Raw genomic sequence first — 23193 nt, 5'->3', positions numbered from 1 at the left:
TTCAGAGCTTTCATACGTTAAGAGTACTGCAAGCTTGTAGTGGAGATTTAACAACATTACCAGCCTGCGCAAGGACACTCATCAACTCATTACAAATGCACCTTATAGTATGCGAAGCATTCATTCAAATAATTACTCAAAATGTTTTTGTTTTTATTGCACCTGTTAATGTAATTTTAAGTAAGATATGTTTTTAAAGCTAATATGATATACTTTTTTATAATTGAAATCATAACTAAATAAACTATTTTCTCAATAATAGTATGCATATTATATTGACTTTTATTAATTTTATATATTGCAATATGTTAAATACTCACTTTAAATTCACAATCTCTTAAGCCCATAGCTGCTGCCATGCACATGGTAAAGTCTCAAACTATAGCATCACTATACTGAGAATATTAAACTGAAGAAGAGGGGCAGAAGACTTTAGCCACACCCTGGAAAGACTGGGAAAGCACATTGCATATTAACTATCCGAAGTGTACCCAACAATATTGATCATTAATACTTCACACCATGATATGTTTGTATCAGTTAAATTCAACAAGCTTTATTGACATAAAATATGAATTACAATGTCAAAGCATATACAATCAACACAACACCTACAGACATTTACAGGACAATCATACCTATAGCACATTTACCTATAGGGTAAGGACATTTACGTATAACATACAACACAAGACATTAATAAGAGACAGGCTCACTGGTCCTTAGGCCGTGAGAGATCACGTACTGTGCTACCAGCTAAATATCATCTTCATCTTCTTTTTACACCTTTCATTATTCAGTAATTTTTAGCGATTGGCTAAATGTATTTTCCAGTGATTGCAAAGGCAGCCCATGTCACAGAGATGAGAGCATTTCCAATGTTAATGAAGGGTTAATGCAAAGGTATGAAATGCATACAAAATGTATTGGTAGTTTTTAATGCGATGGCTGTGAACTGCAGTCAGCTGTGTTGAATACAATGCAAAGTTGCTTTGTGAAACCAAAAATCTATACTTTTGTCAATATATTTACTGAAGTTATCTGGATGAGTAATTTTACTTTGTAAAAGAGCCCCCTGGTGCTTGTTTTATCTTTCTACCCTCAGTAATCTAAAGACAACAAGTAATCTAACTGCCTGCTGGACACACCATGATCTTATACACAGGTTTTAAATAGGATTAATGACTTATGCTATGGAACATTCCAGCTTTGTTTTAAAATTGGTATCTTTTGTAATTTGTAAAAGTTGTAACCTTTTATACAATGGTGAATGTAATTAGAATTCAGCTGTTTATTGCCAAGTATTGTATGTGTGTTTTACGAGTGATGTGCTTGGATGTACAGTTTTGCTACACAGATTCAATCTTAGCATTTTCACAATGAAAAAAAAATGCAGCTGCTGTGTTTATGTTCATGGTTTTATAATTATATATATGCACTTTTATTTATTCACGGCATAATTTCTTACATATTTGTGAGTTGCATTTTTATACTATATAGTATATCAATGATAGTATATACCATATACTTTCTATTGTAGATAGTACATAGATATCCAATATATTCAAAATATCATACATAGGACTTTTTTTCTCCCATTCTTCCTAATTAGGACTTTATAAACTAATACATGGGACTTTTGATACTACTCTTGTTAAGGGCAGACTTCATCAAGCACATATTTGCCCAGCCCAGTAGCATAAAGCTTTGTTGTTGTGGCAAAAGGTTACTTTCCAAAAGTATTTCACATACAAATGCAATTGCTTCTGTTCCTAACAATTGTAATATCGACATTTTCAATGAAATGTGTCACGGACTTAACTTAGTATAGTGTAATCCACATGCATTTTATTATATTAGTTATCTCCAAAAGAAAATCAGGTGGTATATCTGTATAGAAGTGTGTTTGTTGTATTTAGTTGGTTGCACTGGTTTTCCGCTGTGATATATGATATGCCATGTTATTTATATATGGCTCCAAAGTTCTGCATTAAAATTGCTTTGTCAAATAGTGACACTCCTGGCTTTCATGAAATTTCATTTTTTTTGGGCGTGCAACAACCTTGAGATCACTGTTTTATGTTGGTGTTCCTGCCACCCCAACTATAAAATCCTGCTACACCACTGCTGACAGCTGCTTCAAGCAGCTGGACATTATAGTCATAACAATAACCAGTTTCTGCATGAATTTACATGATAAAGACACCTTAGTAATATTGTGGGTGGGGGGTAGGGAATGTTAAGATATTATATATACTCTGTATGTCCAGGAAACACACTAAAACAGCATACAGTATTATAAATCAAAAACATTTTGTCCTAATTTATTACAGCATTGCTGTGGTAAACATTTGTGGTTTTCTTAAAAAAATGATAATTAAAGCAATTTGTGACTTCACTATTGATTTTTGACATGCTTTTGTTGATCAAAATGTTACACAATCAATTTCACCTTCTGCCTGTAGAAAAAGAGGCATTTGGTTTAACTGTTGAAACACGAGTCATCTTGAACAATAACGGCACTCATTCCTGCAGCCCATATATTAATTGAACTGTAACTGTGATTTGACTGTGCTGCCATGTGGCTCTTAATTGGTTAAAAGTCTTAAATCGAAACATGCTTCAGAGTTTGCCAGGCCATCCCATTTTGCTGAGACAGAAAGAACCCTTTACAGTGCCTTGCGAAAGTATTCGGCCCCCTTGAACTTTTCAACCTTTTGCCACATTTCAGGCTTCAAACATAAAGATATAAATTTTTTATTTTATGTGAAGAATCACCAACAAGTGGGACACAATTGTGAAGTGGAACGAAATCTATTGGATTTTTGAAACTTTTTTAACTAATAAAAAAATGAAAAGTGGGGCGTGCAAAATTATTCGGCCCCCTTGCGTTAATACTTTGTAGAGCCACCTTTTGCTGCGATTACAGCTGCAAGTCGCTTGGGGTATGTCTCTATCAGTTTTGCACATCGAGAGACTGAAATTCTTGCCCATTCTTCCTTGCAAAACAGCTCGAGCTCAGTGAGGTTGGATGGAGAGCGTTTGTGAACAGCAGTTTTCAGCTCTTTCCACAGATTCTCGATTGGATTCAGGTCTGGACTTTGACTTGGCCATTCAAACACCTGGATACGTTTATTTGTGAACCATTCCTTTGTAGATTTTGCTGTATGTTTGGGATCATTGTCTTGTTGGAAGATAAATCTCCGTCCCAGTTTCAGGTCTTTTGCAGACTCCAACAGGTCTTCATCCAGAATGGTCCTGTATTTGGCTGCATCCATCTTCCCCTCAATTTTAACCATCTTCTCTGTCCCTGCTGAAGAAAAGCAGGCCCAAACCATGATGCTGCCACCACCATGTTTGACAGTGGGGATGGTGTGTTGAGGGTGATGAGCTGTGTTGCTTTTACGCCAAACATATCGTTTTGCAAAGTTCGATTTTGGTTTCATCTGACCAGAGCACCTTCTTCCACATGTTTGGGGTGTCTCCCAGGTGGCTTGTGGCAAACTTTAGACGAGACTTTTTATGGATATCTTTGAGAAATGGCTTTCTTCTTGCCACTCTTCCATAAAGGCCAGATTTGTGCAGTGTAAGACTGATTGTTGTCCTATGGACAGACTCTCCCACCTCAGCTGTAGTTCTCTGCAGTTCATCCAGAGTGATCATGGGCCTCTTGGCTGCATCTCTGATCAGTCTTCTCCTTGTCTGAGCTGAAAGTTTAGAGGGACGGCCAGGTCTTGGTAGATTTGCAGTGGTCTGATACTCCTTCCATTTCAAGATGATCGCTTGCACAGTGCTCCTTGGGATGTTTGAAGCTTGGGAAATCTTTTTGTATCCAAATCCGGCTTTAAACTTCTCCACAACAGTATTACGGACCTGCCTGGTGTGTTCCTTGGTCTTCATGATGCTCTCTGCGCTTTCAACAGAACCTTGAGACTATCACAGAGCAGGTGCATTTATACAGAGACTTGATTACACACAGGTGGATTCTATTTATCACCATCAGTCATTTAGGACAACATTGGATCATTCAGAGATCCTCGCTGAACTTCTGGAGTGAGTTTGCTGCACTGAAAGTAAAGGGGCCGAATAATTTTGCACGCCCCACTTTTCATTTTTTTATTAGTTAAAAAAGTTTCAAAAATCCAATAGATTTCGTTCCACTTCACAATTGTGTCCCACTTGTTGGTGATTCTTCACATAAAATAAAAAAATTATATCTTTATGTTTGAAGCCTGAAATGTGGCAAAAGGTTGAAAAGTTCAAGGGGGCCGAATACTTTCGCAAGGCACTGTATCACTTTAGTCTCGCATATTAACAGGAACCCAAAAAGTGCTTCAAAATAAGATGTGAAGATCCTTCTACCAAATGGGAGAGGTCCTTCCATTAAGTGCTGCCAAAACCCTGTTTATTTCCTCTTCATAATACACCTGACAGTTTTAGTTGCTTCCATCTTTATTTTCATTGTATGCATCACATTTGCATTACATTTTTACGATAATTTCTCACATCAGGCTTATTGCTACTAGTATTATAATTATTATTTTGACCACACAGACACCTCATCGGCTTCCGAAGACGAGGGATCCCTGCGTCGACAAGGCCGGATTGCATCATCAACTCCTTACCAGGTCCACCCCAACGTAGAGCACTGGTTTAACAGGGTTATCCAGGGCTCCTCCACCTCATCCTCTGCCTCCTCCACCTCATCCCACCCCGGAGGGAGGTCCCTCGTCACCACCACCGCCGCAGCCTCCGTGCTGGCAGATCTTATGGCACATACCCATCTAGGTCAGTACACCCGACCACCTAAGTGTCTGCTTTGCACTCATACCCCCTGTAGAGGTCTCAACAAGGGCTAGGTAGAGCTTTCTCCACTTTTCACACTGCTGTCCACTGCTGGACTCTGGAGGTCATTGCTAGCTAAGAGATATGGATATGAAAGTCCATACCTGTTTTGTTCCTTGTCCCAGACAGTTCAGTTAGGGAAAGAGTCCTACCACAATACAAAAAGTTCCAACCAAGTAATATTTCCTAATTATTTTCCAGTGCTTTCCTTTCTAATGTACAAACAGCCTCTTTTTGTTTGAACTGTGTAGTGCAAAAGGCCATGTGCCTCAGACTCAAGTGGTCATGTACTTTGTTTGTTAGTGTCTTTGTCTGGGCTACTTATCTTATTGAGATACATTATGGAGCTGTAAAATTTTGTATGGTAAAATCCGGCAACACTGCTCGAAGTGTAAAGCACCGTACTGCAACACCTGTCTTGGTATGGCAACAAAAGGCACCTTTATTATTTTTTCAAATAAGCTGATACAGGAATGCACTACTCTGTAAAACTGCATATGGAGCAGTAAGACCTTAATGTACAGATCCAGCCATTCAGAATGTCTCCGATACTGCAGTACATCGCGGTGCCCGCGCTGCATTTTACCACACATTTTAAAAAATAATCAGTTGTTGGACTGCACTACTTTGTAAACCGCCAGGTGGAGCAGTGAAAGCTTAATGTGGCATGTGGAAGCATTTGGGCTGTCACCAGAAAACGCCTGGTTTCAAATCCCGATCAATGCTGAGTGACAATCTTTTTCCAATTATCAAATTTAAGTTGTATACTTTTAGACTTTTATTAATTTTAAATTGTATACTACAGTATTTTAAATATTTAATTAATTAATAAAGAGAGTGTGGCAATTTTACAAAAACAACATTACTCAGTTCAATATATGAAAAATAGTTTATTATTCTACTGCAATGCAAAATGCTTAATGCAAATTTCAGCAATGAGTAATCAGGATAATTTTACTTTCAATTTTGATCGTGAAAAATATATTTCCACACATACTGTACTGTAGTGGCTTTAAAGCCATATGGTCTCATATATAATATATACCTAATGTACATATAGTAGATGATAGTTGTAGCTAAATATAAAAAATGCAAAGTACACACCGTCTTCATAAACATTTTATGCATTACAGTCAATTCACATAGGTTTATGAGAAGAATGTGATTAGGACAGGGGGAGATCAGGAACAGAGCGGGAGAGAACGGGAGCGGGAGTAGTAAAGGTGGCTGTTCAGTAATAAACTGCAAAAAAAAAATATCTGTCTCCATCCAGTTCCCATCCGTACCGCTACCATACTGTATGTACAGTATATGTGATCACACTGCAGTTCATTGACGTGTACTTTGGTAAATCTTTGTTTTCTGAGCTTTGTTTTGATTATACTACGAATGAGGCCCTGAGTCATACCGTCCAAGGTTCAAAACCTTTCTTAAACCTTTGCACAAGAGTCATGTACTGCTTGCAAAGTATCTGATTTTGAATTTTAAATTAAGAATTTAAAATGTGTCTGTACTATAGCTTTCATTTAACTGCGCAGAAAGTCACCTTGCTCTTACAAGCAGCTCTGTTAGCAACCTTTTGAATTAGTTTTTATCACCTTTATCACCTTTGCCTGTCTGGGGGGTAGGAGAGTGATCGAGAGTGAAATAAAATCCCCAGACCCAGTTTCCCTTCCCCCTACTACGAGGTGGTAATGGGCTAGCTGGCTGGCATGAAACAATCCCTCCTGAGCTTTTTCAGAACATAATGAAAAAGATTGTCTAGAGGCTCATTCATGTTATTACTTTATTAGTAATATTAATATTATTAATAATATTTGATATGTACAATTGTAATGATCAGAGTTGATAACTACTGCCCAAATTGGCTTACAGCTAATAAGGATTTCGGGGTAAGCTGGTTTATGAAAAGTATCTCTTTAAGTTTATATAATGTAAAATGTTAAATAATGAGGACAAAATAAATTTGCTTATTAGCACTATTTTATCTACCCTTGACACCTTTGCTCCCCTATAAACCCGCACCATCTCTTCTTCTTGCTCTGCCACCTGGTACAGTGACCATCTGCGATCTATGAAGGCAGTCTCCTGGGAACTTGACCGTAGGTGGCGTCTTTCTGGCCTAAACGTACATTATCAGGCTTGGAAAGATTACTTGTCTGAATATAAGAATACGATAAGAGTCTGCTAGATCCACCTACTACTCTCACATCATTGAAAATAAACCTTACAAACCCAGGCATCTTTTCTCCACCATCAGCAGACTGCTAAAGCCTAACTGCCCCACCACATTACCTCCCTCATTGCAGCTTTGCAACACATTTTTAGATTTCTTTAGCTCAACAGCGTCCGGCATTCTTTCCACAATGTATATCATTCCCAAACCTCCTCCCTGCTTGTCAAACTTTTCTGGATCCCTTCTCTCCAACTTCTCTCTTCTTGACTCTGTATCCCACAGTAAACTAGTTTCACATATCAAATCCACCAGCTCTATATTAGATCCTGTTCCCACCACTTTATTTCAGTCTTGTTTCACTTCTCTCTGTCCCGTTGTCCTCAGTATAATAAATGAATCCTTGAGTGCTGGTGTTGTACCAGCGGTCCTCAAAACTGCTGCCATTACCCCCGTGCCAAAAAAACCTAAAATGGTTCTGGACAATGTAAACAATTTTTGCCCCATCTCCAACTTAACCTTTCTTGCAAAAAATTGTAGAATGTGCTGTCTCATTTCAATTACATAACCACCACATTATAAATAACCTTTTCAAACCCCTCCAATCTGGCCTCCATCAAACTTCACAGCACAGAAACTGCCCTGGTCAAAGTTACTAATGATTTTCTTATAGCTTCTGATTCTGGTTCTCTCTCTATCCTCATTCTTCTTGATCTCAGTGCTGCTTTCGACACTGTTAACCATGACATCTTACTTTCTCGTCTTGAGACTGTGTTTTGAGTTTCTGACACTGCTCTCAAAAGGTTCAAGTCTTAATTTAATTCAACTTTATTGTCATTAAACTTACACAGGTGCATAGTATAATGAAAAGTGTTTCTCATTAGTCGCTCAGGTGCAGTATATAAATAGGACAGAAGATAAGACAATAGACAGTTACACAATAGCAATAATAGTAACATGTAATAACATAACATAAATAACATGTAATCAAGTAATCGAAAACTGTGCAAAATTCCGCAAACAGAGAAAATTTAACAGGACAAAAACAGTGCAAGGTAATTCTTGGAACACTGCAAAAAAATAGTGTGGTTAAAAGTAGTATGGTTAATTAATATTAAATATTATTATGCCTGTTACAATTTTACTGGGCTATCAAGGGGACAGTACAATTTTGGCTTACACGTGTGTGTGGTGGTGTAGGAGTACAGTGGTTGTGGGTACAGGAGGATGTTAGGAGAGATCATAATAAGGTGGAAGTGAGTGGGGGCGTCACCAACTTGACAGCTCTGGGGAAGAAGCTATTTTGGAGTCTAGTTGTGGGTGACTGGAGTGATCGGAACCTTCTGCCAGATGGTAGGGGAACAAACAAGTTATGACCGGGGTGAGTGGGGTGAGACATAATTATCAGTGAGGTATTGATCTTACCTCACTGATCGCTGTCACTGTGTCTCTCTTGGTGGGTTTAGGGCTGAAATTGGTCTCGTTAAGTCTGGTGTTCCTCAGGGCTCGATACTGGGTCACATGGCCTCAACTATCATTTCTCTGCTGATGATACTCAAATGTACATTCATACCAAACCTGAAACTGATGTGGCTGTCTCTGTTCGATCTAATTGCATCTCTGACATAAAAACTTGAATGACTCAAAATTCCCTTCATCTTAACTGTGACAAGACTGAAGTCATGCTTATTGGTACCCCCCAACAACTTTGTAAAGCAAATCCTGAAACCCTGTCTGTGGACGGTACTGTACTTGAGCTTCAGTCTAAATTGAAAAACCCTGGGGTGATATTTGATTCAGGCTTAATATTCGACCCACATGTGCAGCATATTATTAAAACCTCTTTCTTCCACCTCAGAAATATCTCTAGACTACACCCTATATTATCACTAACTGTGGCTGAAAAACTGATCGACACAATTGCGTTCTCCCAAATTGACTACTGTAATGCTCTACTCGCTGGGGTATCTAAATCCATATTGAACAAACTCCAGTATGTCCAAAATTCGGCAACCAGAATACTGACCAGGTCTAGTGCAAGTGATCACATTACTCCTATCTTGGAGTCCTTGCATTGGCAAGTTTCGTGTCGACTTCAAAATCCTCATGCTCACCTAGAAGGCTCTGCATGGCTTTGCACCTTAGTACCTATCTGAGCTATTATCGCCCTACTCCCCATCTCGCTACCTTCGCTCCTCTAATTCTGGTCTCCTATCTGTCCCCCAAGCCCGATTTTGGTCTCATCTGACCACAGCACCTTTTGCACCTGTAGCTCGTTTAAAGTTGCCATCGGCCACTTGGTAGCCTCTCTGATCAGTCTCCTTAAAAAATTGTAAGTTTTAAATTTTAGAATTTAAAAATTTACGTAGTGGCTTTAAAATGAGTATTTAATAGCAAATATACATGTAAAAACCCGAATTGTGATTTCCATTTAAGGGCATCCTTAAATTCCATTACTATCTCCAGATGTCCTAGAGCAGTGGTTCTCAAACTTTTTTCGATAATAGAACCCTTTTCTGTCGAATGGAATTTCTCTGCTCACCAGCAAGCTTTTTTCTTACTTTTGAGGATTAGCTATGGTGACATTCTGCAAAAAGCATTCTAGAACTGCTATTCAGAGGCAATTTAGGCAATTATTAAGGAAGAAACTATTGATAGCTTCTGTTTTAATTGTAAGCATTGTATAAGCTCATTGAGTTTATTTCAGTCATTTATTAATCACATGAGGCTAGCAGCTATATCACCCTGCAACTCTCAACTGGCAACCCCCTGAAGCTAAGTAGGACTGAGCCTGGTCAGTACCTGGTTGAGAGATCTCCTGGGAAAACCTGTGATTGCTGCTAGAAGTGGTGTTAGTGGAACCAACGGGGGGGGTCCACTCTGCGGTCTGTGTGGGTCCTAATGCCCCAGTATAGTGATGGGGACACTAAACTGAGGTCCTGACCCTCAGTAGTCATTAAGGATCCCCAGGCATTTCTCAAGAAGAGTAGGGAGTTATCCCAGTTTCTGGGCCAAATTGCCCCCCTCAGCCCCCTCAGCTGTGGTCTCCAAAATGTCCCCATGTATGATTGGCTTGCACATGTCCTGCTATTGAGTGGCGCCCTGTCCAGGGTGTACCCTGCCTTGCACTCGTTGCTTGCCGGGTAGGCTCCTGCCTTACACACGACCCTCATCAGGAAAAGTGGAAGTGAAAATAGATGGATTCATCACATGATAACTTGTCTACGATTAGCACCCCTGCAGTTCAATACAGCTTAATCACTGAAATAATTGTTGAGAATAAAAGAATCAAAGTTCTAACCCTCGGTTCAATGAAGTTAGAAGAAAACTAGAAGGGTTTCCTTCTGGTTTGAAAACCTTAATTTTTTTACATTGTTAACAAAGGGAAAAAAAAGATACTAGATTTATAGAACCAATTTCTTTGGTCTAACTGGGTGCAATTAGGAAAAGTTGGTAGCAAAATGACTGAGGAAAACACAATGAGACAACAATACATGAAGTTTTTAAAAAAGATTTTTGATCATTTTAATCAACATTCACTTCAAAACAGCAGAAACAGAACAATCTCATTGTGATGGGTGAGTTTGCTTCTTCTACAATTTTACTGGATATTTGTTTTTGGAGCTGCACCAAAACTCTACCACCTGCCCTTCATTAAAAGCTGTTTGTAAGGAAGAGTCTGAAATCAGGTCAATTAACTTCTCATTTTCTTGTGATGTGAAGCTTTTTATTGTTTTTCACATTTTTCTTTTTTTTTTCTCTCTCATTGTTGCAACAATTTCTAAGCGATCTTTCTACCTAGTAACATGCTATTTTCTCTCATTGCAAGAGTTTTTGAGATTTGCCGGATGGCAAAATGGCAAACATATTCTGACAAAAATGGCAATTATTGATAGCAAATTTTTATTTTTCTTGTAGCCTATGTGAGAGTGCACGGAACCCCTGCAGAACACAGTTTGATAACCACTCTCCTAGAGAATGATGGTCTAGAGGTTCATTCATGTTATTAAATTAATAATTATATAATTTTAATGTTCAACACACTGTGATGTAAAGAATGAATACAAAATTGAATATACAGATGCAGGCATTCAAAATGCGCGGTACAAACCCGTACCGCACGCAACTACCCACAAGCCAATGCGTTGTACCGCGGTATGTGACTGGCTAGCCAAAATGACAGACAGGGGAACTCATGGTGCACTGGTCGTTAGTGAAAATATTTAATCATTTAATCTCTTTACTGTGCATGTTTTAATCCACTTATTATTTGGAATTTTACAACTAAAGGGAAATTTTAGTAGCGAGCATAAAAAGAAGAGGAGCATAACGTGTCTGATGGTCATAAATGATATTCATTTAGCAACATAAACATATTATGTAAACTGTATATGGCTGGTATTGGTAGTTTAAAGAAAAAATACACACCAGTATTCCACTTTCTTCCTAAACATTTTAAGCATCAAAGTCTTCCATTCAGTTACATACTGTGGTTGTTTTGAAAGGTTTTTACGTGCTCTTTCTAACATTAATTTTTTTATACTTTGTAAAAAATTATAATTTTTTAACCTTTTCTACAAATACCCTTGTTATTGCAGTAAACAAAAGCATACTTTTCAGAATTTGATTAATAGGGAATATAATATGGAATTGCGTATCTAAAGAAATAACGATATAATTATATTCATGTACTTTAGCTCAACTAGTAGTATAATACACTTTCTATTTGTGCTTCAGTTTCACTGCTTCCCACGTGACTACGTCTGTGGCGTGATAGCTTAGATGTGTGCCTTATAAGACTTAGGTCTAGCGTTCGAACCCAGCTATCACCATGAGTTCTCTTTTAACAAACATTTCTTTGAAAAACTAAAATAGCAAGGTTCTCATACTGTGGTACGCGGAGCGCTGCCAGGCGGTACGCCATATGACCCCGGAACTTTGTTGTGTGCACTGAAAAAGTGGAACGGGTTTTCATATTTTCTATTTTAATAAAATTAGTTTGTGCCGAATATGCAGCCTACATACTACGTTACAGCGCGCTCTAATACTTGAGTGGACACAAGAGCTACAATGTAATTCTATACCATTCAATAGTAGGCTGATATAGCGCGTTAAGATGAGCAGGTGCTTTTCACTGCAATTAGATGAGCCTATAAATGTCGTTGATTTGGCCAATTTGCACGTTTACGTTCGATACGAGTTTTAGGGCATGTCCCATGAGGACTTTCTGTTCTGTTAGCCGCTACCAACAGGAACTACAGGAGAACACATATTTCAGCTTCTGAATGAATTTATTGAAGAGAATGGCATCGACTGGATAAAATGCGTCGGAGTTTGTACAGACGCTGCTAGAGCGATGACAAGCCGACACAGTGGTGTAGTTGCACGAATTAGAGAGGTTCCTCCAGATAAGAACTGCAGCATCCACCGCGAGGCTTTGGCTGTCAAGAAAATGCCTGACGGCTCAACCAATGAATTCACATCTGCTTTGCTCGACCAAACAGGCTCACCCCTCTCACTGAAGTGGTGCTTTTTTATTGTTTATTTTTAATTGTTGTTGTTGTTCCTTTTGTCATTCTGTAAAGCGCTTTGAGAAGCCACCTTTAAAGCTATATCAAATAAAGTTTCTTATTATAATATTTATTATATGTGTATGCAGTGCTGGGCAATAATTCGATAACGATAATTTTCCTCGATATAATTTTAACAAAAGTTCGCTAAATTTTCGATATATATGTTTATGCTTTGCGCATGATTTGCGCATGCGAACAAAATACTGCGCGAGTTCGCGTGCGTGTTGCATACCGGGCAGCTAACGTGGTGCTGTTTACCCACACGGTGGTGGCTGACAGGACTGTAGTTAGAGTGGAGAAATGAGCGACACTGAAGCAAATGTAGTGCTGCCAACAACCAGCTCGAAGGGCGATGACATCGTCGACAGAAAAGGTCATTCAACTTCGGTAATTTGGAGATATTTTGGCTTTTTACGATTAGACATAAAACAGAGCACTTTAAACTTTGCAGTCTGTCTGAGCCATCTTCTATGTGTGTTTTATCACACTGCAGCATTTAATTTTTCTATTAAGATATTTATTTTGTAAATTTTACTCATGCATATTTTGACATAAAAAAGACTTGAATACTCTCTACCTCAGATTGTGCTGTTTGGCAAGTGTTTGTTGTGTTCTTAAAATAAAGAGTTGTTTAATTTACCAATTAACTATCTGGTTTCTTCAGCTTTCACTCAGGAGAAAAAACCTGCCTTTAAACTTGAAAGAAATAATGATTTGACATTTATCGTGATAATTATCGATATCGACTGATATGAAAATTTTTATCATGATAATGTTTTTGCCCATTTCGCCCAGCCCTATGTGTATGTAAGTGTGTGCGCACATGCACACTCATGTTGGTCATTGAGATTTTCTGGGGTTCCTATGAGAAGATGACTTGTAGGTGGTACTTTGGTTTGATCAGGGGTGGTACTTAGTCCAAAAAGTTTGAGAACTACTGCTGTATAGAATGAATTTTAATTTTAAAAATGTATTTAACCCGAAAATTAAGCTGTTTACGTTACTCCGCCTGAGAATATAGTCCCTCGTTGCTATGCAACGCGGAAGCACAGCCATAAGTAACATTAGCTAGCAAAGAGAGGGCATTAGATAGCCAATATGATAAATACAGTGGAAAAAAGCAATTGGGAAAAATGACCTGCTGATCTGTTCTACATACCAGGGAGAGAACAGGATATGTTTTTTTCTGTTCGAAATGTGTGTTGTCTTTATGAAATTCATGTATTTTAAATGTTTAATTAAGAAGAAAATAACTTACAGCGTACACAAAGATTCTAAGCTGACCACGAGGAAGAAAAATCCGTATTAACTATCGAAACCTGTTTTTATAGCTTTTAAAATCATGCAATGTCTAAGTTAAGCAGGAACACATCATTATATTAATTTGTTATTAGCTCGGTGACGTCACTGTGTTTCCCTCTGAAAAGCTAGCAGGGACCTCGGCCGGCGGGCTGAGGGGAGATCTCCCTTTAGCTCAACTGGCTTACACAGCTGGCAGTGACGTTGGAGGTCCAGGTTCGAGTTCCCAGCTGATTACTGTATTCCACTTTCTTTGTAAACACGTTTTATTTTTAATTTGACTAATTCACGCATGATGAACCATGATCTTGACATGCCATCAAAGTTTAATTTAATTAAATTAATAACAATATTAATTTAAAGATCTACATATATTGTAACACATACGGCCAACATTACAGGTTGTGCCGGCTCGCCCTCAATCACCTGACCAGCATGGGGTCAAACTTGAAAAGATTAGATTGTAATCATTTTTATTTTTGTAATAAAGTTTAGAAAACCATAATCTTTTCAAAAAAGTTGTATTTAATACCACTTGATAGTTATATTAATAGAGATAAGCTTTCTATTAAAGCTTAGATCAAAGATCAAACACAGATCAAACAGCAATATCTCACACAGTGGGACTGATCTGTGATGTGGTTGAGTGTGAGTTGTGGTGCTCTTAACAGTGCTGTCTTGAGGCTAGCTGGTGTCTGTGTGGCTCGGGCTGGCTGGCTGTGCCGAAAAATAAACGCGCCGTCTTTTAGTCAACGAGTGTCGCCGAACCCGAAAATACTACAATGTATATTTCTAAATATCACCTATGTGGGTTTTCTTGCATTGTGAACGTATGTACACAGCGGTCCCACAGGGTGTAGCGCGCAAACCCACGTGAACCCGAAAGCTCGACATAATTAACAATATTAACATAACATTGTTATAACGCATTAACATTAATTGGAATGTTCTTTTTTACAAGTGTAAAAAGAGGCGATACACAACGTGTCTCCTCTTTAACTCTTCAGTTTACATAGCCACCAGAGCTTCACAACATTATTGTCCAATAATACTCTTCTTGTGTCTAATTTTTAGTTTAGCAGGATTTGAGCTACAGTATATGAATATAATTATATCGTTATTAATTTCTTTAGATACGCGATTCCATATTATATTCCGTATTAATCAAATTCTAAAAATGTCAATATAGTGTCCATAGTATTTGCTATTTTACTTTTTCAAAAAAGCCTTTCAAAGGCTAGAGGTGTCTGTTAAATTGCCCCACAAAAAGTGTTTTGAATTAAACCGGTTTAACACCCCTTAAGCATACTGTAGTTTTTGTTAACACAACACAGCTTTGTCAGTGAAAAAAATGACAACTGGCACTTTTCCTCCCCCTCTATATTCTTAGAGTAGAATAGGCGAACCTTCTAATGACAGACAGTCCCCCTTCCCCCCATGGACAGACTGAAAAATGTTTTAACTGCCTACTATTTGAGCTACAGTACATAAATATAATTATATCATATATCATATATTAAGATCAGCCAAAGATCAGCCAAAAAAGAGGTCAGATAGGCAGAGGCAAAGGCGGTGATGTCACCTCGCTGGCAAGCCGGCTCTTTAGATACTCTTTAGATACTTTTCTTTAGATACGCGATTCCATATTATATTCCCTATTAATCAGATTTTAAAAGTATGCTTTTGTTTACTCCAATAACGAGTGAATTCGCAGAAGTACAGAAATAATTTTTAGAATCCACTATATAGGGAATGTAATACGGAATCGATTATCTAAAGAAATTAATAACGATATTCATTTAAGGATCTTAATATATGTATTTATATAGCTGGTAGTATTGCTGTAATCCTCTTTCTTTGTAAACATGTTTTATGTTTATTTTTTAATTTTAATCAATAATTAGTATTAGAATTTGTACTGTGATAAATTGTTGCACTTCCACATTATGGAAAACATTAATTTATGTTCAAACATACGTTACATTTGACTATATTAAAACCAAGGTTCACTCTGTTTCTGTCTCCCTACTTTCTCTCACCCTCGCCAATTTGCAGAATGGTTACAAGTCAGGCAGGCAGAGAGAAGGGGGAGGGTGGAACTGTTACCTTTCCTGGATAAAGCAGTTAGAAAATGGGTGGAATTACACTTGTAAAAAACTTTCCAATTTTAATGCAATACGGAAGATATTATTGATAATTAATGACATTGGACGGTCTGTAAACTGAAGATTTATAGAGGAGACACATTGTGTCTTTTCTTTCCAGCTTGGAATTAACTTTTACCTACTAGTATATTCCATTGCAGCCACTTTATGTGATGAAGCTCCGTACTTCTCACAAAGACTAGGAGTGTTAACACCCCACTGTGTAATGTTATGTAGAATAGACAGTTCTGTTTGGGGGATGGGAATTAATTTTCAATAGCATGCTCTGTTGTCATTGTCACTGTTTTCACAACCTTCAATTTATTAAACATCTTTTTTTGAGACAGGGTGTTCCAGACCTCTGTTTAATTTCTGAAACCCCCTCTCTATTTCCTCTTTAACACAAGGCAACCAGCAATCAAATGTCTTGTTTTTTCTTAACACTCATTTTCCCATACTGTAGTTTTAAAACTAGAACAAAGACGTGCCACATGCAAACAGCGTGATGTTGTATAGTTTTAAAGCCACTACAGTACAGCTTGTGGGAAATACATCTATTTATACTGCATCAAAGCTTAACTCATTCAGAGCGTCCGACTTAAACTCAGAATTAAAAGGAACTAATTTCCAATGAGTAACCCTTTTACAAATGGGAACAGCACATCGGTCCTTGACTATGGTTAAACAGTATATATGATGTCTGGTGGAGTTCCAGCGTTTGCTTTTCTGTAATCTGTATAAAACCGTGATGTCTCATCAATGTTTGGTACCAATAAACGGGGGCTTCACGGACTTCCTTCTTCGAACTCAACTGCGCTCGAGTAAATAATGTACAGTTTATCACCTTCTGTAATGCTTCTAGTTTAGCAGGGTTTGTTCAATAAGCACATTGTTTAATGGGGATGACATTACCCATGTCTACTATATATCACTGTACGACAAAGGATTGAGTCGGAGTGTCTATTCCAAAACGTCCACTTGTGATACTTTAGCTGCTTAGTAACACGATTCCATATCAGTATAGCTATCAAGTCATGTTAAATCAATGCAACATTTATCTTTTTACAGTAACAGCAAGTGGTGTTCTTACTACGTATTCTTGGAAAAGGATAAAAATGTTATAACTTTTTATGAAGTACAGAATATAAGCTTAATAATGTTAGAATAAGCATGTTAAAGCCAGAACCCATGTAAATTACCAAGTAAAGACTGATACATAAAATATTTATGCATAATTAAAATATTTATGATGAAGGTGGAAGGTTGTGTACTTTTGTCCAACTTGCTTTTATAAAATATACCAACTTTTTAATGTTTAATGATTAATATGCTGTAATACACAGTTTAAAATTAAAAGTCCTAGAGTATACAACTTAAATTCTTAATTGGATAAAGATTGTCCCTCAGCAGTGATCGGGATTTGAAACCTGGTGTTTTTTGGTGACAGCTCAAATGCTGTACGAGAGGTTAAGCTTTATTAGCTCCACCTGGCGGTGATTCCGGATACTATTATCATAACTGCGGTATTATACGGTATGATGCGATAGGACGCGTTATGACGTGTTGTGATGCGACACACCCACCGCATTTTACCATAGTGCACCCAGCTCATTTTGAATGGCTGCATCTGTAATATACATATAATCTATAATAATACAAATGGGGGGGTTAAGAAAATAGTGAAAATCAATAAGTAAGACTTAAGTCAATAAGTAAAAAAAATATTCATAAACCCCAACTTGTAGGTGCCTTTTCCAGAAAATACCTGAGTGGTTGTTATAGTTAGAGGCATGTGAATTCTTTGTTCTCTGGGACAGCTTTGTGAGAGGAGTAATAATCCAGGCACATTTGGTTAAACAAATATTTATTACATGACAAAACACAGACTACACTACACACAACATAACAACACGCAAGTCACTTTATGTACAAAATTTACAAACAAGGCCTTTCAGAGGCCTAACATTCTAGTCATTAACATTGCCTAAAAAGTCCACATAAGAGGTAAGCTGCCTTCTAACTAGCAAAAAAGACCATAGCAAACATCCTCTCTGCTAAGTGTCATAAACTATCTAAAATCTAAGAGACATCTCCTGGAGAAATGTATCTGTATACCTGGGTTAAATATAGAAAAAACAGAAGTTCTATCTTATAATTTTAACCCAACAGATAAATTAAAAGGTACATTTAAATTTTTCAGCAGTTAACCTCTGTTAAATATTTAGGGATACACATACATATTGTAAGCAGACCTTATGTATACAATTCTATGATTTAAATTACATTCCTTAATTGGCAGAATAATGAATGATATTGGTAGTTGGAATTTGCTCTCTTTTTCAAGAGGAGATACCATTAAAATGAATGTGCTACCAAGATTGTTGTACAGATACAGCCTTCTAAAATGAGGTGTCAGTGGTATACCACTTTAGGTACTGTGTTATCCATGACAGGTGTGTGACATGACTTTTGTATTTTCCTTTGAACAATTAATGCAGGACTCTGCTACTCTGTAAAAATGCTAGGTGGCTCAGAGAATTCTTAACCACACACAGCTAAGGTACTTTGTCAGACACATTGGTATAATATTAAAAGTTTATTAACCCTTTAGTAATTTCCTGCATCAATTATAGTATATGTGTGCTAGTGACAGTTTAATTAAATGCAATGATAAGATGTTCTTACCACTTTGCTACCACAGTTCCAAATCGGATATCTTACTGTCTAACAATAATATAATTGTCACTTTTAATTACATACTGTATAGCAGATTATAAATTATTGTGTATAAATAGTAATTAAAAACATTTTATTTTTTATTTAATTATAAAAGTGTAGTATACATAATGGTTTTAAAAAGCTAATACAAGTCTGCACTGTATTAAGATCAATAAGTTTAAATTGTTAATAGTGCAGTTTGCTGTTGAAGTACAGTATGCACTGCTTGCAGTGTTAATTTGGTAACCAGTCATAGTCACTTTCTAGTTACCCACTTTTAATTTAGTGTAGTCAACTAAATTTTGATCATACAGATCCAGCCATTAAAAATTCACAAGGGATGCTGCAGTAAATCGCAGTGCACATACCAGAAGTTACCGAAAGTTACCCTGTAAAACCGCCAGGTGGAGATGGGTAAGCTTAACGTCTCATGTGCGGCATTTGGGCTGTCGCCTAAAACCACCCGGTTTTGAATCCCGGTCAGTGCTGAGGGACATTCTTTTTCCAATTACAGAATTTACTTTGTGTACTGTTTAGACCTTTAAAAATTTTACACTGTGTATTACAGCATGTTAAACATTAAACTGATTAAAAGTTAGCTATATTTGATAAAAGCAAGAATGTTCAGTTGGACAAAAGTACACAACCTTCCACTTTCTTCATAACTATTTTAATTATGCATAAATATTTTATGCATCAAAGTCTTTGACTTAGTAACTTACAGTGGGTTCTGGTTTTAACATGCTCATTCTAACATTATTAAGCTTATATTCTATACTTCATAAAAAGTTATAACGTTTTATCCTTTTCTAAGAATACGTAGTAAGAACACCAATTGCTGTTATTGTAAAAAAAATACAAGTTGTACTGATTTAATACCACTTGATAGTAATATTAATATGAAGTTGTGTAACTAAGCAGCTAAAATATCACAAGTGGATGTTTTGGAAACATTTTGACATTCGTTTTTTTTTTCAACTTTTATTGTCCTTGTGGTATTGGTCAATGGACTGCACTCAGGCATTTCAAAGCCAGATGAGAGAAGAACTTTCACATTGTTTCTTACATAGCCAAATACATAAATTTTAGTCCTTTATAGCTTGTTCTTGGCTCCGGCGTGAGAGTGTATCTGGATGAATTATTATAAGTGATGTTTTCGTGATAAGGATTTCGTCGCCAAATTATTTAAGTTAAACAAAGGTTAAAGAAAGGTTATTTTCACAATTGATAGTAACTGGAGAACAGCTTATCAGTATGTTGAAACCGTACCATGACAGTGAAGACAGACGTGTTACACAGCGACACAGCCACAGTTGTTTACTATGTTATGACGATGTTGTGTGGCTCTGCGGGAATTATTCTGTAAAGTGAAGAGTTATAGAGGAGACACGTTGTGTATTGCCTCTTATAGTTGTAAAACATTCTAATTTATATACAATACAGAAATTAATAATAATATTAATAATATTTATATTAATAATAATAATAATAATAAAGGGGAATTTTAGTAGCTGAACTTAAAAAGAAGAGGAGCATATCACGTCTGAAGGTCATAAACGATATTAATTTAGGAACATAAACATATTATTTAAACTGTATATGGCTGGTATTGGTAGTTTAAATAAAAAATACACACCAGTATTCCATTTTCTTCCTAAAAATTTTAAGCTTTAAAGTCTTACGTGTGGTTATTTTGGAAACTTTTTTACGTGCTCCTTCTGACCATATTAAGTTTATATACTTTGTAAAAACGTATAATGTTTTAACCTTTTCTGCGAATACGCTCGTTATCCCAGCAAACAAAAGCATACTTTTTGAAAATGATTAATAGGGAATATAACATGGAATTGCGTATCTAGAGAAATTAATAACGATCTAATTATATTCATATACTGTAGCTCAAATTATTACAGTAGTACACTTTCTTTGGATATGTCTGCTTCAGTTTCCCTACTTTCCATGTGATTACATCTGTGGCGTGATGGCTTAAGCGTGTGCCTTCTATGCCTCAGCTCAGGTGTTCGAACCCAGCTGTTACCATGAGATTTCTTTTAACAAATAAAAATTTATTTGAAAAACTAAAATAGCAAATATGTACACATTATTGACATTTTTTATATTTCTAAATATCACAACATGTTCGAAGCTAAGTCATTTATTAACAACAACAAATAATTTTAAACTGCTACTACTGTCGTTATTACTGATAATAAATATAATCAAAACTATATTGAATTTGTTGATATTTCTAAATATCACAAAACATTCAAAGTTAAGTAAGTTAAGTTATTACCATTACCATTATATTCAGAAATGTGAATATGGTTTGCATAGTATTTGATTGTGAGAGAATCCCAAATATATTTGTCATTGTATAAACAATTACAACAGATATTACACATCTGAAAACATTTTTTAAAATTTTGCTTTAATTAGTAAATATGTTGACACATATCTGGATTGTTGCTTTCACGAGGCAAAATAAAATTGTATCCTGCTGTGAATCAGCTACGTGACGTTGCCTCCATGAAGTTTTTGGGAAAGGGGTTTAGTGGGCAGCATTACTCACAGTGTAGAACCCATAGAGTGTTAGTTTCAATACACTGTAACAGTGCATTACTATGATCTTGCAAGTACGTTTTTTTATGTTCGTTATCGCTATTCTTGCAAATACATTTTGTAGTGTTATTCAGTCTGTGTCTGCGTGTTAGTTGGTGGGAGACGTTTGAGGTGAAAAGTCTTCCAAGAGGACGGTACCTTTAAAGAGGAGACATTTTTCGGCTCTGTATGTCGCTTAAGCCATTTTAGTCTGTGGCATTTTAAGATCACATTATTAGCCATATGCAATTTATTGCATTAGGAATTTGTCTTTCCGCATACCCCAGCTTACTCACCATGAGAGACACAGGCACACAGACAGGGAGAGAGAAGCTTGGGGTCATCATCCATATGGCACCCCTGGAGCAGCTGGGGTTAAGGACCTTGCTCAGGTGCCCAACGTAGTAGGATTCTTCTGCCGGCCATGGGATTTGAACTGGCAACCTTCCAGCTACAGGTGCAGATCCTTAGCCACAGAACCACTGCTCCACCTCTTTGATTTTAGTCATAGAGGTGAGAAGACGCCTCCCCCTCCCCCTTCCCTTTGCCTACCAGACTTGTCCCCATTTTTAATCATTGTGTCAAAATCAGAGCAGGTGAGAGAGAGTGCGAAGTGACGCAGACAGAAAAAAGTTAATCCTGGCTTAATTTTAAATTATATTTTACCTTAATGTTTTTACATAAGTTTGGATTTTACTTATTTTCTGATAGATTTAATGTATATTTGAACAAAGTATTGTAAATGTTAATGTTTTTACAATATCTGGAAGAAGTTCAACAATTTACTACAGTGCAAATTTTAATATAATTGATTACTGCTCACACCCGAAGAGGACTCCACAGCCGAAACCTTGTGTTTCCTTTCTTGTCTTTTCAACGTTCAATAAACTTTTAATTTATTCCTTTGCAGCCTACGCATGCTGACGCAGATACCTACTTGAACATATTATTGATTACTAATAGTTTATGCTAACACTTGACCTTCTTATTTAGATGTACATAAAATATTGGACTGTGACGTAACATTTAAAAAATATAATTGAGAATAGTATGTGGTATTTGTATAGATGAAACATTTCTAAAATTTATAAAAAATTAAAACTTATTAAATTGTATACTCTTTCCACGTGTAATGTCATTTGGAAGTACAGTAAGCACCTGCTTTGTTTAACGATGGTTTCAGACATAAAAATAACTGGTGAGAAAGCTATGTTAAATGATAATTTATGGACACACCCAGTGCAAGCTACAGAACGGTATTGCTGAGCTTCCTTACTGCCGCCTCTTCTTTGACAGAGCTCAGAGGGTGATGTGCTGTTTCCTCAGCGACCTTCTGATTGCTTCACACCACTTGAAGAGTGGAGAATGAATGCGATTTTATCTGTACGATATGTGTGTTGCGTTTACAAAATCAAAGTCTTTAAAATATTTCATTAAAAAGTAAAGAAAACTTAGAGCTTACACAAAGATTCTAAAATCAAGAGGAAACCTGTTTTTTATGGGTTTTAAAGTCATGTAATGTCTAATTTAGGTATTGACACACTATTGCTTCTTATTCTTGATTTTCTTTAAAATTAAAAGAATCAGTTGCCCATCAGTATCAGTACATGCCCTACAAAATTGTTATATTTTAATTGAATTGAATTTAACCAGTTGAACTGTTTTTTACTCCCACAGTTGACAGTATTCACATTTGCTCATTCATATTTTCAATGTATTTATTGAACACATTGTGATATATAAAAATAAAATGTCAATATAATGTGCATAATTTTCACTACTTTATTTGAAAATAAAGAAGTATTTTTTGTTGCAAGAAAATCACATGCCTTAACCAGGATTT

The 23193-nt window shown here is 36.6% G+C and overlaps 1 protein-coding gene across 7 annotated transcripts in view; it reads left to right on the top strand.

Moving 5' to 3' along the window:
- Positions 1-23193, top strand: part of LOC148648895 (disco-interacting protein 2 homolog A) — a 306696-nt gene that overhangs the window by 126617 nt on the left and 156886 nt on the right. For 6 of the 7 annotated variants that reach the window (XR_015926561.1, XM_088607241.1, XM_088607239.1 and 3 more), the window contains one exon: positions 4555-4788. The exons of the other annotated variant lie outside the window; for it this stretch is intronic. Coding sequence is in view for 5 of the 6 variants with exons in the window: in XM_088607241.1 (XP_088463367.1) it covers positions 4555-4788 (234 nt within the window). In the remaining variant the exon portion in view is untranslated. The remainder of the gene's footprint in view (positions 1-4554; positions 4789-23193) is intronic. 7 annotated transcript variants of the gene reach the window in all.

This window comes from Lepisosteus platostomus, chromosome 14 (assembly GCF_059453375.1).
Source record: "Lepisosteus platostomus isolate fLepPlt1 chromosome 14, fLepPlt1.hap1, whole genome shotgun sequence".
Lineage (NCBI taxonomy): Eukaryota > Metazoa > Chordata > Actinopteri > Semionotiformes > Lepisosteidae > Lepisosteus > Lepisosteus platostomus.
The sequence above is the reverse complement of the archived record's forward strand: the minus strand, read 5'-3'. Positions and strand labels throughout refer to the sequence as shown.